The 19,790-nt window shown below is 40.2% G+C and overlaps 1 protein-coding gene across 2 annotated transcripts in view; it reads left to right on the top strand.

Moving 5' to 3' along the window:
• The window catches only part of Etfa (electron transfer flavoprotein subunit alpha), a 64,439-nt gene that overhangs the window by 10,453 nt on the left and 34,196 nt on the right, over positions 1 to 19,790 (top strand). For both annotated transcript variants that reach the window (XR_006074116.2, XM_042280975.2), the window contains exons 3-8: positions 921 to 1,002; positions 1,103 to 1,185; positions 9,736 to 9,835; positions 12,324 to 12,434; positions 13,025 to 13,126; positions 14,894 to 14,962. Coding sequence is in view for 1 of the 2 variants with exons in the window: in XM_042280975.2 (XP_042136909.1) it covers positions 921 to 1,002; positions 1,103 to 1,185; positions 9,736 to 9,835; positions 12,324 to 12,434; positions 13,025 to 13,126; positions 14,894 to 14,962 (547 nt within the window). In the remaining variant the exon portion in view is untranslated. The remainder of the gene's footprint in view (positions 1 to 920; positions 1,003 to 1,102; positions 1,186 to 9,735; positions 9,836 to 12,323; positions 12,435 to 13,024; positions 13,127 to 14,893; positions 14,963 to 19,790) is intronic.

Raw genomic sequence — 19,790 nt, 5'->3', positions numbered from 1 at the left:
AACACTGATGCATCTCTGTGTAAGACAGTTTAAGTGTGCTGATCAGCACCTGGCCCCACAGAATTCTTCACTGCAGCCTGCCTCCCTCCCTCCCTCCCTCTTTCTTTCTTCCCTCCCTCCCTTCTTCCTTCCTTTCTTTCTTTTTTCTTAATCCTCCTTTCAGTGAACATTGCAGAGCCTTATAATCCATGGAAGAGGGCTGAAGGCACAGCCCTTTGTGCCTATTCATCAGTGAATTAGCAAGTGGAAGACAGTAATGGTAGATGAGACTGAGCAGAAACCACTCAGGTTAAAGTTACTTTAAAGGGAGAATGCTAACTGCCTTCTGTATACAGAAAATCAGAGTAGTCAAAAGCTTTCTCAGAATCCTTTCCTGATTCTAAACAGGAAAACATGAGAAGTTAAACAAGAAAATATTTTATTTTGTTGTAGATAAGTATATGTGTGTAGATAGTGGGCAATAATGGGAGATTTCTTTCTATTACTTGTAGGTATTAATCGTAGTCTTAGTAGAAATTATTGCCAAATGACATGCAGTCGACATTAGACAAATAGGATGCTTAAGTTCTGCCTTCACTTCTGGTAGGTTCTGAGTCTAAAGTGTTTTACTGGCTGTCTTACTACACCTAGAGAAAGTCTTATTTTAGCCCTCCCTTCCTCCTCCTCTTCCTTCCTTTTCTTTTTTTCCCCGTTGGATTTGTGAGAGGAGAGTGGATGTTATTCTACCCCACAGTGGTGTAGAACTTGTGATCCTACTACTCATCCTCCCAAGTGCTGGGTACCACATACAGTTTTCTGGAGGGCATTTTCTTATTTAGTGATTGATGGGGGAGGTGAGAGGAAGAGGACTGGGCCTTGCATGGGCTTTTGATGCCTCAAAGCCAACCCCATCAGCACTGAGACTCTCCTCTTTATCACAGGTGGTACAAGATCTCTGTAAAGTAGCTGGTGTAGCAAAGGTTCTGGTGGCTCAGCATGATGCATACAAAGGCCTCCTTCCAGGTGAGGTGTTCCTGTGGGAAAATGTATTGTCTGTTATGTTTGAATATATGATTATGAAAATAGCATGAAATGTGTTTTACCAAATGTGTTTAATTCTCAGAGGAACTGACACCATTGATTTTGGAAACTCAGAAGCAGTTCAATTATACACACATCTGTGCTGGAGCATCTGCTTTTGGAAAGGTGAGAAGTGGAGTCTGACCTCACTGAACAGTATAGATTTCTCTGGGCCAGAAATGTAATAGACTTTGTTTAGATAGCCAGTCCTGACTTGGTCATATCTAGGGGAGAACTGCTAACATTTACATTTATTCTTTCAAGATTTTATCCAATTTTCTGTTAAAATGTCATTTCCAGATCTTTAAATTTTGTCACAGAGTTAACTCTTCTTTCAGAATTTTGTCATAATTTATTAAACCTGTCACTTCTAGGTTTTCTAATTTGGCCCAGATAATGCTATTGTTCAGTCGAATTCTGTGTATTTGTGTGTGGACAATTGTGTTTAGTTACGCATGTTAAGAGATGATTTACTTGGATGTCTGAAGGACACGATGGAAAATCTAAGTCTGTCTACCCTAGGGATTTGGGAAGGGCTGTGTTATGATTAGGGATATCCTTAAAGATGGCTATAATCTGATCATATGCAATGTGATAAAACACCCTGACAAAAGTAACTTTAAGGGAGAAAAAGCTTATTCAACTTAAAATTCCAGGGTACAGTCCATCATGACAGGGCGACACAGTGGCAGGAACTTGAGACAACTGTTTCACATCTGCATCCACAGTCAAGAGCAGAGAGAGGGATGGATACATGCTTACTTGTGTTTAACCCTTCTCTTATACAGTTCAAGAACCAAACCCAGGGGTTGGGTGTTGCCCATAGGTGGCTGGGTCTTCCTACATCAATTAATGTAATCATGGATGATCCCTTCCCAGGTGATTTTAAATTGTGTCAAGTTGACAATTAGAAATAACCATCACAAATGAGTAATGCTGATCTATATCAAGGTAATGTGGGGGGGAGGACAAAGAGAGGGGTATACTTTAGAGGGGAGTGTTGGCCTATATGAATGGGGCCCCAGGAGTTTAATCCCCTACTAGTTCCCTTTTCTTTTATTCTTTTTGTTTTCATTTAAAAAAAATGTTTATACGTGTTTTGCCTGCATGTATGTCTGTGTACACCATGTGGGTGTAGTGTTCATAAAGGCCAGAAGAGGGTATCAGATTCCCTAGGACTGGAGTTACAGACACTTGTGATGGTTTGAATAAGAATGACCCCTATAGATTCATATATTGGTCCTCAGTTGGTGGAACTGTTTGGGAAGGATTAGGAGGTGTGGCTCTGATGAAGGAGATGTGTCACTGGGGGTGAGCTTTGAGGATTTAGAAAATTGCGCCATTCCCAGTTAGTGTTCTCTGCTGTGTGCTTGTGGAGGAAGATGTGAGCTCTCAGTTCCTGCTCCAGCACCTTGCTGGCCAGCCTGTTGCCATGATAGTCATCGACTCCAACCTTTTGGAACCATGAATCTCAAATCAAATGCTTTTTAAATAAGTTGCCTTCATGGTGTTTTGTCATGGCAGTAGAAAAGTAACCAAGGCAATTGTGAAGTGCCATATGAGTGCTGGGAATTGAATCTGGGCCCTCTGGAAGAGCAGCCAGTGCTCACCTATAATTTCAGTTACCTAGGAGGTGGAGGCAGTAGGATTGCAAGTTCAGTGCTCACCTAGGAAACTTAGCAAGACTTTGTCTCAAAAATAAAAAGTAAGGGAGGGCTAGGGAGATGGTTCAGCAGGTAAGAGCACTTGTTGCTTTGCAAGAATGAGGGCCTGAGTTCAAGTCCCCAGCGCCTGTACAAGGGCATGGCTGCATGTGCCTGTAACTCCAACACTGGAAGCTGGTTACAGGAGGATGCTGTAGCTGGCTGCGTACTCAGCCTAGCCCAGATAGTCAGTTTCTGGTTAGTGAGAGATCTTGCCTCAAGGCAGTAAGATGGAGACCTAGAGAGGAAGGTTCTGCTTTGGCCACCTCGTGTGTGCACACAGATGTGTATGCATTTGAGCACTATGTGCATGTGCCCCCCTCATACACACACGAGGCTGATTTGTAGATAGAAACCTTGACTACTCACTCACATGTGCAAGGCACTAGGTTCAATCCTCAGTGTGGTGGTATTGTGTTCACCAAAATATTGTGTACCTTAATAAACTTATCTGGGGTCAGAGAACAGAAAAGCCACTAGGTAGGCGGTGATAGCACACACCTTTAATCCTGGCATTCCAGAGATAGAAATCCCTTTGGATCTCTGTGAGTTCAAGGCCACATTGGAAATAGCCAAGCATGGTGACACGCCTTTAATCCCAGAAAGCCAGCCTTTAATCCCAGGGAGTGGTGGTAGAAAGTAGAAAGATATATAAGGCGTGAGGACCAGAAACTAGAGGCATTTGGCTGGTTAAGCATTTGGCTGGATAAGCATTCAGGCTTTGGAGCAGTAATTCAGCTGAGACACATTCCGGATGAGGACTCAGAGGCCTCCAGTCTGAGGAGACAAGACCAGCTGAGGATCCGGCGAGGTGAGATAGCTGTGGTTTGTTCTGTCTCTCTGATCTACCAGCGTGGACCCCAATAACTGGCCTCGGGTTTGATTTTATTAATAAGAACTTTTAAGATTCCTGCTACATCTGGCGCCCAACGTTTGTGTTACGAATTCATGAAAAGCTGTTTGCCTGTGGCCTTGTGAGCCCCAGCTCAGGCCCAAGCTACACTCAGGCGGTTGTGGTGGCGCACGCCAGTTGGATTTACTGAAGGAGACAGAGGCAGGAGGATCTTGAGTTTGAGGCCGGCCTAGGAGGCTTGGGAGAAGCTTTGGCCCGGACTGAGCCACAAACAGTGGTGGGACCATGGAAGCAGTGGCTACTGCTCCATGTTGCCAGCTCCTCCTCATCGTGTTGGTGACTGCAGTTATGCTGCTACCTGGAACAAAGGGTTTACTGCTGCTGGTTCAGAGAAGAATTGCCAGGACCATTGTGTTACAAGAAAGCATCGGCAAAGGTCAGTTTGGAAAAGTTTGGCAAGAAAAATGGTGGGGAGAAATTGCTGTGAAGATTTTCTGTTCTACGGAAGAATGTTCATGGTTCCAAGAGACAGACATTTATCAGACTGTGATTGCTCCAAACCACAGAGGAGGCAAAAAAAAAAAAAAAAAAAGTCTGCAGGAAACCATGACCATGCCTAACAGTGACTTTGAAATCTTCAAAAAGATGACAGGATCCTACAACGATGATTCCACATGGACTATGATAAAGCCATTAAGCGGATTAACACCATGGAAAAATCGACTTTGGACTACAAACTGGTCAGAACAATTTCAAGAGGACTAGTTGAGATGATCCAGCCTGACAGACTACTCAAACAAGGACTTGAAACAAGCCCTGAACTTTCCTATTATGCAGAGACTGGACAAACGATACAGGACTTGATGATTAACCCAAAAATTTTCTATTCAAGATTCCCTAAAGATATCTTCACCCCTAGAAAGCACAAAGAAAAAGAGAATATAGATATGAGATAGATCATCGAATCTACTCTGAGAAAAAAGATAAAGAAATAATAGGATAAAAAGGTAGATCACTGAATCTACACTGAAGAAAAAGGGGAAGATATAAAAATGACAAAAGGTAGACTACTGAATGTATTATGAAAAGAAAAAAAGAGAAAATATGGATATGATAAGATAAAAAGGGAGATTATGGAATCTACTTTTAAAAAGGAACTACTTGTTTTAAATAAGATAAGTAATGAAAATCTTTTGGTCTGAGTTTATCAGATGTTACTGGACTGGACATTGTTAATATATATAAAATGGAGTTTTTTGTCTTGATCTGTCAAATGTTAATGGACTAGACATTGTTAATGTAATCTTGACTGTATATTGCATATACTTATTGAAGATAGTTTTTCTTGTATTAGTTATAAGCTTTTTTAATTTTAGACAAAAAGAGAGGAGATGTGGTGGTATTGTGTTCACCAAAATATTGTGTACCTTAATAAACTTATCTGGGGTCAGAGAACAGAAAAGCCACTAGGTAGGCGGTGATAGCACACACCTTTAATCCTGGCATTCCAGAGATAGAAATCCCTTTGGATCTCTGTGAGTTCAAGGCCACATTGGAAATAGCCAAGCATGGTGACACGCCTTTAATCCCAGAAAGCCAGCCTTTAATCCCAGGGAGTGGTGGTAGAAAGTAGAAAGATATATAAGGCGTGAGGACCAGAAACTAGAGGCATTTGGCTGGTTAAGCATTTGGCTGGATAAGCATTCAGGCTTTGGAGCAGTAATTCAGCTGAGACACATTCCGGATGAGGACTCAGAGGCCTCCAGTCTGAGGAGACAAGACCAGCTGAGGATCCGGCGAGGTGAGATAGCTGTGGTTTGTTCTGTCTCTCTGATCTACCAGCATGGACCCCAATAACTGGCCTCGGGTTTGATTTTATTAATAAGAACTTTGAAGATTCCTGCTACACCTCAGTACAGGAAAATTAGCTGTACACAAATAAACTCTTAATAAAAATTTAGATATAATATAGTAGTATAAAGAACAAGGATATAAGTCCCTCCTTCGTATTTTTAACTTAACTCTTCCTATTTCAGGAGTGTACCTTAGTGATGATTTCTTTTTTTTTTTAAGATTTATTTATTTATTGTGTATACAGAAGAGGGTGACAGATCTTATTACACATGGTTGTGAGCCACCATGTGGGTGCTGGGAATTGAACTCAGGACCTCTGGAAGAACAGTCGGTGCTCTTAACCTCTGAGCCATCTCTCCAGTCCGTGATGACCTCTTTATATTGGTCTTTAAATTGTGCATGTATGTACATATTTTTATTGATTTGTGACTAGGAGTTTTTGCTTAATAGTGTCTTGAAAATATTAGCTCACAATGCATCTGTCTCTCTGGTTGCATAACATTCCATATTAGTCAAGGCCAGCAGGTTGTTTTCAGTCACTTGCTGCAAGGAAAACATCCTTGCACATACATCTTTGTATACCTTTGCTGGCATATCTTTAGAATAGTTCTAGAAGTAAAATAGGTGAGTTTAAAGACTGTGTTTTAAACATTTTTGATAGATACTGTTAAATTGCCAACACATGGTATTATAAATTTTAACACCACCCTCCTCTAAATTGATGGAAGAGTCTTTGTGGACCATCTTGTCTCTGAGAGTATTGTTTCTGTTTTGGGTGATTTAATCTTGAGTTTAGTTGGTGAGAGTTCACCTGCGAGACTATGAGCCCAAGAAACAGTGTTTGTTGTGTTTTAGTTTCCAAGTTCCCTGACCTTGACACCTCTATTGTGAAAGATGAGAGCTTGACAGTAAGAGCCACTGGAGAGATGCTGGTGCTGTAACCTACGAATGCATATGAAATGAGGACAAGTCCGTAGGAGGGATTCCGTAGGGAGACTAAGTAGATCTGGGATAAACCTTCTGTCACTGTGGGAAAAATAACAAAAACCTGAGCAAAATAAGGAAGAATGTATTTTGGTTCATGGTTTCAATCACTGCAACCTGTCACTTTGGCCCTGTGGTGAGTTAGGAGGCCGTGGCTCATGATAGAATTACATGAGAAGACATAATTGCTAACCTCACAGTAGCCAGGAAGCAGAGAGAGGGGAAAGGGAGGAAGAAGGGAGTGAGCATTTCAGTATCTCCTTTGAGATTCATTCCCAACTATCTTGCCCTAGGTCTTAATCTCCTAAAGGTTCTGTCATCTAGCAGCTAGCAACCAAGCTTTCAACACATGGCTTTGGGGTGACATCTAAGTTCTTATCAAAATATTCAACCTCCTTCACCATAAGGAAAATGCAAATTAAAACCCGAGAATACAGTCAGGTGTGGTGATGCATGCCTTTAATCCCAGCACTTAGTGGACAGAAGCAGGTGGATCTTTGTGAGTTTGAGACCAGCCTGGTCTACAAAGTAGTTCCATGACAGCTAGGGCTATACAGAGAAACCCTGTCTGGGAAAACCACAAAAACAAACAAAACAAAACAAAAAAACCTTGAGATTCCACTTCCATCTTCATGAGGGTGGCCATCATCAAGAAAATAAAGGACAGAGAATGCTGGTGAGGATATAGGGAACAAGGAGCCTTTATTTACTGCTGGTGGAAGTGTAAACTAGTGCAGCCATTATAGAAATCGGATTTCTCAAAGAATTAAAAATAGAACTATCATATGACCCAGCTGTACCACTCCTGGACTTATACCCAAAGAGCCCTATATCCTACCACAGAGGTACTTGCACATCTTACTGTTGTATTATTCACAATAGCAAGGAAATAGACGTCGATCAACATGTAAATGGATACAGAAAATGTGGTAATATACAGCTGTAAAGAAAAATTAAAATTTCAGGAAAAGGAATATATAAGATATATTTTATATATATATATATATGATATTGAGATGACCCAGACTCAAAAACAGATACAGCATACTCTCTCTGGCATGCAGTTCCTAGCTTTGTGTGTGTGTGTGTGTGTGTGTGTGTGTGTGTGTGTGTGTGTGTGCGTGTGTGCGCGCACGCGCGTGCATCTATGGGTATAGGTCCTGATAGTAGAGAGAGGATCACAAGAGGAAAGATAGGAAGTTTGGGAGGGCTGTAGAACTCATCGGGGTGAAAGTGGAAAGGAGACCCCTGGGGGTGGAAGGGTAGTGGAAATGGGGATGCAGGAAGAGTGGGAGAGGAAGATTCACAAAAGAAGAAAATTAACATTGGTACTGTTCAGTATTTTTAGTAGTCAAGACCAGCGTTCTTTATTCGTGGTTGAAAGAGGATTACTGTCTAGTGCAGATATGACAAAATGAAAATTAGAATCTTTGCTTTCAAAAACTCTAGCAGTCGTGAAGTCGATTCTGTCAGTACTTGTAGTTACTTTATATGAAGTCACTGAGTAGAAACAGGACAGGAACATAAGAGAAATAGAAGGCACAGCTCCCTACCTTCAGGGTTCTTAGAACCCTAGTTAGGGGTCATTCAGGATGTGTGTTAAAAATGATTTTACTACAGAAATCCATGCTAGTCACAGCTGATGCGATATAATTATGTGTGCATGTGGGAGAGCGTACAGAATGAGGGGTAATGACGAGGTAGTTTGGAAGACTCTTTACAGAATAGAGAGGGTTTGTTGTGTTTTTGTGAAAGCATGGCTGCCAGCAGCTTGTCTGACACCAGTGTCTGTAGAAGTCAGCATTTCTGTTGGTGTGATAAAAAGCAGTGCTTCACTTTTAAAATTACTTATGTCATCTAAAAGAACCTTAGTCCAGAAAACATGGAAATTCAGTCTTCACAAAGTGACTGTCTTCTGCTTTAGAGCCCTAGAGTCCTAGTAGAATTTTAACTACATGTGGAGGTTCCCTTTCCCCTCGTTATAAAATGTGATAACTGAAACCCAAGGAGATTTTGACCTGCTTAAGGATGCAGGCTATTGAGAGCAAAGTTATACATGTATTTACTTTAAATGGTTATGTTGTAGAATATTATTTTTAAGGTGTGTTACTTTTGTCTATGTTGCATTTGTCTAACTTTGTGAAGCTGTGTTACTGTGCCTGTCTAAAACACCTGATGGTCTGAAAAAGAACCGAACGGCCAATAACAAGGCAGGAGAGAGAAATAGGCAGGGCTGGCAGGCAGAGAATATATATAGTAGGAGAAATCTGAGAGGAGGGATCAGGGAACGAGAGAGAAGGAGGAGGACTTCAGGGGCCAGCCACACAGCTACACAGCAAGCTATGGAGTACGAGTAAGATTTGCAGAAGTAAGGGAATGGGAAAAGCCCAGAGGCAAAAGGTAGATGGGATAATTTAAAGCTAAGGAAAGCAACCAGCCAAATTAAGGCTGGACATTCATAATTAAGAATAAGCCTCCATGTGTGATTTATTTGGGAGCTGGATGGCAGGCCCCCAAAAAGAGACAAAAGCAAACATTGTTATGAGCCTGTGTCGGCAAAAGCATACGTGCTTGTTTCTGCTGCTCATTTCATGTGTTACACACAGGCTGCTGTGCTTGATTTATTACTGCAACATGAGCTTGACAAAGGTTGAAATGTCTGCTGAAATTTTTTCTTCCGTGTCTTATAGTAAATATATAAAATCTTCTCCAGTATTTTACTCTTCTAATTTTTTTTCTCTTTCTCTTGTTTAAATTCAGGGATCCATAACTGTCACACTTTGTACTTAATGTTTATTAGGGCAGTAGATCTCATAATTTATCAAATTGAATCAGCTTCTTATTACTGTAAATCTTCTATAACTCTTAACATAGAGTAATGGTGGGCACTTAATTTTAAAGACACCTCAAAAGCTGGGCTTGATGTCCCATGTCCAAAGACACATGAAGTATAAAATACTTGAATTTGAATTAAAATTTATGCAGCAGATCACTTCCCTTTAAAGGAGTTTAGAAGATAACCATTGTTGATTGTTTTTTTTTTTTTTTTTGCTGTTGTTTTTTGTTTTTTGTTTTTTTTTGAGACAGGGTTTCTCTGTGTAGCTTTGCAACTTTCCTGGAACTCACTTGGTAGCCCAGGCTGGCCTCAAACTCACAGAGATCTGCCTGGCTCTGCCTCCCGAGTGCTGGGATTAAAGGCATGCGCCACCACCGCCTGGCCATTGTTGATTGTTATATTAATCAGCTTGCACTCATTTAGCTCACTACTTCTTTTTCTTTTAGAACCTTTTGCCCAGAGTAGCAGCCAAACTTGATGTTGCCCCAGTTTCTGACATCATTGAGATCAAGTCACCTGATACATTTGTGAGAACTATCTATGCAGGTAAGTTCCAAGGAAGATAATTAATCAACATGCTACTTTTTTAAAGTATGCAATCTTAAAAATAGATTTGGAAACAAACCATGTGATTAAATGGATCATCTTGAATGTTTCTGAGAAATGCTTTAGTTCAGAATTGCTACTATACCATGACATGGCATTCCATCTGATTTATCCTGTGCTCAGTGCTTTTATACTGGCCTTTGAGTTTATGGAGTAAGATCTTTCCCCCCAGTGGTTAGTAGTTAAGTTTGCCACCCAATATATATATGTATTTTTAAATTAAGATATAATTACATCACTTCTCCCCTCCAATCCCTACTGTGTCATTCCTCTTTACTCTCAAATTGACAGTATGTTGTAGTGGGTAGCTGTGATATTGGTTATAATATTAAGACAATTCCACGAAGTTAAAAGGGAAGTTTATTTTGTGGGGTAACTTACAAGTGAAGGGATAGGTTACAGGGTCTGGGAAAGGTGTAGCGCAGTCCGCCGGTGTTTCTGGAGAACTCTGCTCGATCTGCCTCCAGCATCCAGGGTCCAGGAACCAAGAGAGCTCCCCCATCTGGATCTCAGGTCTTTAGGGGTCCTCTCTTGGCTCCGCCTTGTAGGCGTGACAGTTACTGAAGCTTCAAAGGGGGTGGTATTTCCAGGTCAAAGGCTACCCACTACAGTACGGTTTTCCTTATTACTGTTACACATATATGCATAAATATATAAATACAACCTGCTGAGTCTGTTTCGTTTGCTTGTGTGTATATGATTTCTGGCTGGCTACTTTGCATTGGATAGCCAATTGTATTGGATAACCAATTAAAGGGTCCATCCCTGGGAGAGACTAATTAGTTGCCTGTAGTTCTTTCTCCTTGCCACATTAGCATGTCTATTGCTATTGTCATTGTTCAGTTCTTGTTTATTTTGAAAGTAGTACCTGGAAAGGCAAAATCTTTTAAAAATAGTATTCTCAGTCTTCACTTCCCAGTTCCATGTGCACTAAACAATTCATTTCAGCATCTCTTTCACTGATTGATCTCTAATGGGGCTGGAGAAGGAGTTAATTTCTTTGTTACTGCCTTTGTTCTGGTTAAAGTTGTGTGTTTCAGTGCAACTGGTTGATTCTTAAATCAGACCTGTGAGTAATATTCAAGGGGAAGTATTTGATCATGGTGTCAGTCACTCCTAACGTGATGGCTTGTCTACATGAAATGTCTCTAATACTTTTAAAGTTTTGGTTCCTCTGAACTTGTTCTTTGTGCCCTGTCATGCTTTCATATTATCTTCTTTGGCATGAATAGCAGTTACATTTGTATTAAGGTAGAGCAGCTTGTAGATGTAACCAACCGTCTTATTAAATCAGAAACACAGAACCAATGCAAAGAAGAAAGCCAAGAGATCAGAGCTAATAGCCTTACCCGCCTGCTGCAGCTAGCCTCTTAAGCCAAGAGACCTCTCCGAAAGAGAGCTACTTCCTGTCTGTTTGTCTTTATATAGACTTTCTGTTCTGCCTTCTCATTGGTTGTAAACCTAATCACGTGACTGCCTCGTCACTGCCTGTCTGTACAGACCTCCAGACACACATTGGAACATGTGTCTCCAATGCTGGCTGTATCCTTGAACATACAGAGATCTACCTAGCTCTGTCTACCAAGTGCTGGGATTAAAGGTGTGCACCACGACCGCCCAGCTCTGCTATGGCTTGCTATTAGCTCTGACCTCCAAGCAACTTTATTTATTAACATACAAATAAAATCACATTTCAGTACAAATAAAATATCACCGTAGCAGCTCATATTTTTAGATTACTGATTGAGCCGGGCGGTGGTGGCGCACGCCTTTAATCCCAGCACTCAGGAGGCAGAGCCAGGCGGATCTCTGTGAGTTCGAGGCCAGCCTGGGCTACCAAGTGAGTCCCAGGAAAGGTGCAAAGCTACGTAGAGAAACCCTGTCTCGAAAAACCAAAAAAAAAAAAAAAAAAAAAAAAAAAAAAAAAAAAAAAAAATTACTGATTGAGTTGGTTTGGGAGAAAGAAACATCATTCCTACTCACTGCAGAGGAGGTGTGCATTCCTACTCTGGCCACCAGTGTGAGTTTGTTGATTCCAGGCATATCAGTACCTCTCTTGCTTTAAAAGACATTCAGAGTTGTACAGAGGGTCCCTGGTGAAGTTCTTCACTGTTTGCTCCTCTCTTCCTGTATTAGCAGGTAGGAAACAACTGGTCCATGATTATTTTTTTGCCTCATCTTCATAAAGTTAATTTTGAGTCTGAGAGGAATACTTTTTTTTTTTTTTTCTTTGGTTTTTCGAGACAGGGTTTCTCTACGTAGCTTTGCGCCTTTCCTGGAGCTTACTTGGTAGCCCAGGCTGGCCTCGAACTCACAGAGATCCGCCTGGCTCTGCCTCCTGAGTGCTGGGATTGAAGGCGTGCGCCACCACCGCCCGGCAGAGGAATGCTTTTGCTCTTCCTTCTTCATAATAAAATTTGTGTTTCAGGAAATGCATTATGTACAGTGAAGTGTGATGAGAAAGTGAAGGTGTTTTCTGTCCGAGGAACTTCTTTTGAGGCTGCAGCAGCAAGTGGAGGTAGTGCTGGTTCAGAAAAGGGTAAGTGTTCAGTTCAGCCTGGTGATAGGTTGGCCTTCGTTTCTTCAGTCTGCAGATTATATTAGAATCAGAGACGGCCTCACATTAATTTCTAGTGCAGAGTACAAATTCAACTGACTCATATTCCAAGGTTATATAAATTATTACAACTTATGCCTGTTTCACAGCCTCTTGGTACAAGGATAATCACTTCGGTAGATTGAGAGTAGGAGAGAGGATCAATTAAGATTAATCTGTTACGTTTGTGTCAGGAGTTTTCTACTTTCATTATTTGAGTGATTCAGTACAATAACAGAATGTAATAACAGTAAAAATAGGGGTTACATTTTAAGATGTCTGTCATCTTATTTGAACACTAGAGAGAATGATTATTCTGGTTTTACAGATGAACTTAGGAGTAATAAATGACTTTCCAAAAGAATCTTGTCCTCTTAAACCTTTATAATTAAAGAAAATGAAATTGGGAACATGAAAATGAGTGAACTTGAATTTCCTAGAATTGGATGTTTGTATGCTTGTCTTAAAAATAATTATTACCATATTACTTGAAATCATTCTCATTTTTAAATTTTATTTATCAATGTGTGCAGCACCAAGTCCCTCACCAGTGGGAATATCAGAGTGGCTTGACCAGAAATTGACCAAAAGTGACCGGCCGGAACTAACTGGTGCCAAAGTGGTGGTATCTGGTGGTGAGTGCAGTCGCGACTTAAAAGATAACAGAAGCTGTACACTGCAGACTTCATTAAAAAAAAACAAAAGGTTTTATTTAGTTTTCGGTGGTGCTGGGGATCGAACCCAGGGTCTTGCACTGCTGAGCCGAATCTGTAGTCTGGAGCATAGGGTTTCTGTTGTGTTTTGATTTTTCTTTCTTTCTTTTTTTTTTTTTTTTAATTGTAGTTTTTTTTAAATTTATTTATTTTTATTTTATGTCCTTTAGTGTTTTGCCATGGGTTTCAGGTCCCCTGGGACTGGAATTACAGACAGTTTTGAGCTGCCATATGGGTGCTGGGAATTGAACCTGGGTCCTCTGGAAGAGCAGTCAGTGCTCTTATCACTGAACCATCTCTCCAGCCCCTTAATTTTTCTTTCCAAAGTCAGAAGTTGGTAAGTTGTAAATATTAGTCATATTTTACCAGGAATATGGAATTAGGACCATAATACAGGATTTGGGCTTCCTGTCACACATCTGTTGATGGCGTTTTTTGTTTTTCAGACTTCTGGGTGTTTTTCTTTGGCATTTGATTGGCTTCTGAATTGTGGAAAAAGTAGTTGGAATCTCGAAGTTGTCTATAAATCCCCTGCTTCATTCTATTTTCAAGGGCTTTCAGGGTTATACAGGTCTCTGAAGATGATAATTGGGAAGCCCTTCACAGTTAATGTCAGGGCCTGAATGTGGCGTAAGACTTACCTTTTTTTGTTCTTTTTTGTTTTTGTTTTTTTCTTTCTTCAAGACAGGGTTTCTCTGTGTAGTTTTGGTACCTGTCCTGGATTTCACTCCGTAGACCAGGCTGGCCTCAAACTCACAGAGATCCTCCTGGCTCTGCCTCCCAAATGCTTGGATTAAAGGCTTGCGCCACCACCACCTAACAGGCTTAACTCTTTTTGTGTATTATGCTCCTTTATAGTTTGTTGACTGACTTTTTGAGAAAATAAGGATTGATGTGATTTTAAAATCTTTCCAAAATAAACATTAAACAAAATAGTTAATGTTCCCAATGGCCATCTATTGCTCAAGTGGTATTCGGAGGAAATAATTTAATATTTTGCAAAGATGTTTATCTTGTTTATTGGTTTGTATATTCAGGAAATATTAGTCCATATCTGTTCTATGATGGGCCTGACACAGTTTCATTTCCTGGAGAAATAAAAACAAAAAGTAGAATATGTTTACTCTCATGGAGTTTGAAATCTAGCAGGAAATTCCATTCAGTCATGCAGGGACTATTTACCAAATTCTAGTAAGAGTTTTCTTTTTTTTTTTCTTTTTTTTTTTTTTTTTTTTTTTTGGTTTTTGGTTTTTCGAGAAAGGGTTTCTCTGTGTAGCTTTGCGCCTTTCCTGAACTCACTTGGTAGCCCAGGCTGGCCTCGAACTCACAGAGATCCGCCTGGCTCTGCCTCTGGACTGCTGGGATTAAAGGCGTGAGCCACCACCGCCCGGCTAAGAGTTTTCTAATACCACAGATATAGCAGTGACCTAGAGAACTGTGGATCTTGCATATTGGACTTAAGTGTTTCTGTTATAGTGGAGAAACGGCAAACATCACAGTGTTCTTTATGTAGTTAATTAACTTCAATGCTGCATGCTTCATAGATGTCAAAAAAGGCTTTGTAGAGGAAGTGGTATGCTTAATGTGGCAGTGTGTAATATGGGCATTCAGCTGGGCATATAAAATGGCAAACATTTCACAGAGTGCAGCCTGTATATACCTAATTTTATTTTTTTCTCTTTTAATGAGGTCGGGGCTTGAAGAGTGGAGAGAACTTTAAGCTACTGTACGACCTGGCAGATCAACTGCATGCTGCAGGTAAAGGCATCTTCCTTTGTAGCGTGATGTTCTCTTTTTGCTGGAAATATTTTTCATTATTTCATTTATATATTTATATTTTGCTTTCTTTTTTTTCAGCTTTTCTTTAATTTATTTATTAACTCAGCTTTCTTGTTTAACTTTATTATCATTTATCAATTATACAAAATAACATTTGGTTGTGGCATTTCTATTCATGTGTGTAGCATACTTTGGTCATATTTAACCTGATTATTTCTTTTCTGCCTTCTTCTTTTCCTCTTTCTCTTTCCATGTAGTTCCCTTTCTACTTCCATGTCTTTGTTTTTTCAATCTAGATTCTACATGAGAGAAAACATAAGATACTTGCTTTTCTGTGTCTGACTTACTTTGCTTTACATGATTGCCAGTTTTGACCATTATTTCATTCTTGCTGCAATGGTTTTCTTAGTCCTCCAATAAGTGCTGAAACATCTCAGTAAAGGGAGGTATCCTAGTCATTTGTAAAGAGTGTGTGTGGCAGTTTTACATTTGCCAAATCTTGGGAATCTCTATAGTTTTGATTTTTTTTTTTTTTTTTTTTTTTGGTTTTTCGAGACAGGGTTTCTCTGTGTAGTTTTGGTGCCTCTCCTGGAACTCACTCTGTAGACCAGGCTGGCCTCGAACTCACAGAGATCTGCCTGGCTCTGCCTCCCAAGTGCTAGGATTAAAGGCATGCGCCACCACCGCCCGGCTATAGTTTTGATTTTTAAAGTACTGAAATGCCAACCTCACAGCCTACTTCAGACTTCCTACCGGCTGTTCTCCAACCTCCTCACATGCTCTGATCCTGTATGACTTTCATATACAAATACTAAATAAATGTACTTTTCTTGATTCTGAGAAAGAACTGGAAAAAATGATAAATTTAAGAACAAAAACATGGGAGCAGAAATGACTGCATCTTATCAACATAGTAAATTGGAAGGACTGAAGAAAGAATCTGTGAGCTTGAGGATATGCCACAGACATGGTTAACACTAAAAAGCAAAGAGCAAAAGAGCTAGAAAACAATAAAATATCCAGTACCCAGGGCACGCCTCTAAAAATACAAGTAACGTGATGTAAAGTAAAAAGTAACTACAACTGAGGAATAGTGGGTGCCATGTGGAGGTGGGAGGAAAGAACAGGAGTGGCTGATACAGTGAAGCCTGGGAAGTGCTCCACATTCACATCACACACAAGCAAAGATCCAGGAAGCTCAGAAAACACCAAATGTGTTTGTGAAATTTGCAAGCTAGAACAAGTCAAAGATGAAGATAAAAATCCTAAAAGAAACCATAGTGGAGAAAACAAAGGTCATACCATAGCAAAGATAAATACATTCCAGGGGCTAGAGAGATGGCTCAGTGGTTAAGAGCACCCACTCCTCTTCTGGAGGGCCCGGGTTCAATTCCCAGCATCTATATGGCAGCCAACAACTGTCTGTAACTCCAAGATCTGATACCCTCACACAGACATACATGCAGGCAAAACAAATAAATGCGGGGGGTGGGGGGGGGTGGGGATAAAATCCACCTTTCTTCAGAAGCCGTGTGAGTGAGATGAGAATGGGATAAAAATCTTCAAGTGTTGAGAGGAAAACTGCAGCAACCTAGAATTCTGTACCCATGTAATTACCATTTAGAAGTAAAGAGGAAATAGAAAACTCTCAGAAACAAATCTGTTAGAGATTTACCTTGCAAGAAATGCTAAAGGGGAGGGAGGGGAAACGGGTTGGTATGTAAAATAAATGAAAAAAATGTTAATTAAATTTAAAAAAGGAAATGATAAAGAATTCTTAAGAAAGGAAGAACTGCTAGGGGTCAAAAGAGTAAAGAAGAGAATCAAACGGCATGAATAAATAAAAATGTGCTTTTCTTATTCTTAATCTAACAAATAATAGTGTAGTCAAAATAACAGTGATATGATCAGTTACTTATGTATGTGTGAGCATTCATATTTGCTCATGGATAGGTGAAATGAGTGACATTACTACCAGGGACCAGCAGGAATTGGATTATGGGGTTATCCTACGATGTATGCCTACCCTGAAGTGGTACAGTGTTATTTAAAAGTGGAATTAGAGTAGGTGTCAATTGCAAACTCCAGCAGTCACTACAAAAAAGAAAAAAAAGGTAAGGAAAGAGATAAGACAAATTATATAAAATTAGTTAAAAAAAAACACAGAAAGTGTAAAAGATAAAAATAATAACAAAGAAAAGGGGCAACAAATAATTTAGATACCAATCAATCCAAGATTGTCAGTAATCATTGTGAAAGTCAGTGATCTAAATGCACCAATTAAGAGATTGTCAGAGTAGATGGAAAACCAAGACTTAATTATTTCTTGTCTACAAGAAACTCACTTTAAATATAGAAGTACACTAGCAGGCTAACACAAACTACCTCAATGGGGAAAGAAGGGAAAAAAATAAAGTTGGAGGAGAAGGGGTGGGAGGTTTGAGAGGGTCTTAAGGGTGAGTTGAGGGGGGATGATTATGTTCAAAATACATTGAGTGAAATTCTGATCGTAGTGGCACTCGCCTTTAATCCCAGCACTCAGGCGGCAGAGGCAGGTAATTCTCTGTGAGTTCAAGGCCAGCCTGGTGTACAGAGTGAGTTCCAGGACAGCCAAGACTACAAAGAAAAACCTTGTCTTGAAAAAGCAAAAAAACAAAAAAAAAATTAAGACTCTGCCAGCTTAATAGCAAAGAAAGTTATCAGGGATGAGGGAGGCATTACATAATATTTAAAGAGTCATTTCTCTCAGAAGACATGGCAAGCCCTAATGTATAATCTTCTAAAAATAGTATCCAAATAACTGAGGCAAAAGCTGTTGGAATTGAAGCTTGGTATAGTATGTGCCTATAGTCCTAGCACTGTAGAGGCTAAAGCAGGAAGACCCTTACTCCCAGGAATTCAAGACCAGCCTGGATGACTATTAGTTACTTTCTTGTTGCTATGAAGAAGTACTGACAAGAACCACTTCAGGAAGGGTTTATTTTAGCTCTCAGTTTCAGGGGATACAGTCTGTCATGGCAGGGAGATAAGGTGGGGGGAGTAGCATGGTTGGCCACATTGTGTCTACAGTATAGAAATAGAAAGTGATGGATGCTGCTGCCCTGCCCAGCCCAGCCCATGAAATGGTACCATCCACATTTAAGGTAGGTCTTCCCACTTCATTTACCTAATCTAGATAATACATCTCAGATACACCCAGAGCATTGTTTCCATGGTGGTTCTAAATCCCATCAAGTTGACAGTCAAAGTCAGACATCATAGCAGTATAGCAAAATGTCTCATAAGCAAACACAAGGGGATGGGGAAAATACTGAGTCAAAAAAGTGTCTGCTGAGAAGTTGAGTTCAGAACCCCTACACCTACTTAACAAAGGTGGGTGTGTGGTGGACAGATGCACTAGTGAGGTGTGAGCAGGGGAGTCCTGAAGACTTGCTAACCAGTTAGCCTAGCCAAATGCTGCACTCCAGGATCAGTGAAGAGACTATTTCTCAAAAAAATAAGATGGAGAGGGGCTGGACAGATGGCTCAGTGGTTAAGGAGCACTAGCTTCTCTTACAGAGGACTCAAGTTCAGTTCCCAGCACCCACATAGCAGATTCACAGCCGTCTATAACTCTAGTTCCAGAAGATCCAGTGCCCTCTCTGGTATCTATGGGCACTACGCAGAAGTAGTGTGTAGGCATATGGGCAGGCAAAACACCCATACACACAAAACAAAAGTAAAAATAAAGCTAAAAATACACACACACACACACACACACACACACACACACACACACACACACACACACACACACACGATGGAGAGCGATAGAGGAAGGTCCTCAGAGTGAACCTCTGTCCTTTATCACACATGTACTTGTGCACACACATACTCTACTTATATCTGGGGATACACAGGTTTTTTTTTTTTTAAGATTATTTATTTATTTAGAAGAGAGCATCAGATCTCACTACAAATGGTTGTGAACCATCATGTGGGTGCTGGGAATTGAACTCAGGACCTCAGGAAGAACAGCTAGTGATCTTAACCTCTGAGCCATCTCTCCAGCCCCCACACAAATATTTTTAAAAAGAGAAGACAATTGATAAGATCCAAGAAGAAATAGATGACTCTACAAGTAACGTTCAGTGATTCTATCAGAAATGTATAGAACAAAACAGGGAAACTCAGTTGAACTCAGCAGTTAGCTGAATTGAATTAACATCTATGGATGTCTTTGTTACCCAACAGCAAATTTTCAAGCTGACAGGAGTATTCACCAAGGAAGACCACATTTGGGACCATAAACACCTTCATAAATGTAAAGGAATAGGGAATCATACAATGTCTGTTCTTAGACCACAGTAAGCTTGAGCTAGATGTCAGCAACTAAACATAACTAGAAAATTCCAGGACACATGGAGAGATTAAATAGCATGTTTCTACTTAACACATGAGTAAAGGAAGACACCTCAAAAGAAATATTTTGAACTGAATGAAAAAAAGTATATGGTACAGTAAAAACAGTGCTTGGATGTGGGGGAGGAGGTAGCTCCCTAGTACTGGGAATTGAGCAGAGGGCCTCTCACATGTTAGGCAGGTGTTCCACCATTGGGCTCTATCCACATGTCCCCACCTTTTATTTATTTGCTTGTTTTTAAATTTCAAATATTTGAGACAGTCTCACTGCCTTGCCCATGCTAGCCTATGATCCTTTGCCCCAGTCTTCCATGTACCAATAGGATAAGTTCTCACAGGGAAATTTATAGTATTAAATATATATCAGAAAAGAAAGGTGATCTCAGTTTAATTATCTGAGCTTCTA

This window comes from Peromyscus maniculatus, chromosome 7 (genome assembly GCF_049852395.1).
Source record: "Peromyscus maniculatus bairdii isolate BWxNUB_F1_BW_parent chromosome 7, HU_Pman_BW_mat_3.1, whole genome shotgun sequence".
NCBI classification, from domain to species: domain Eukaryota; kingdom Metazoa; phylum Chordata; class Mammalia; order Rodentia; family Cricetidae; genus Peromyscus; species Peromyscus maniculatus.
This window is presented reverse-complemented; position numbering and strand designations above follow the sequence as displayed.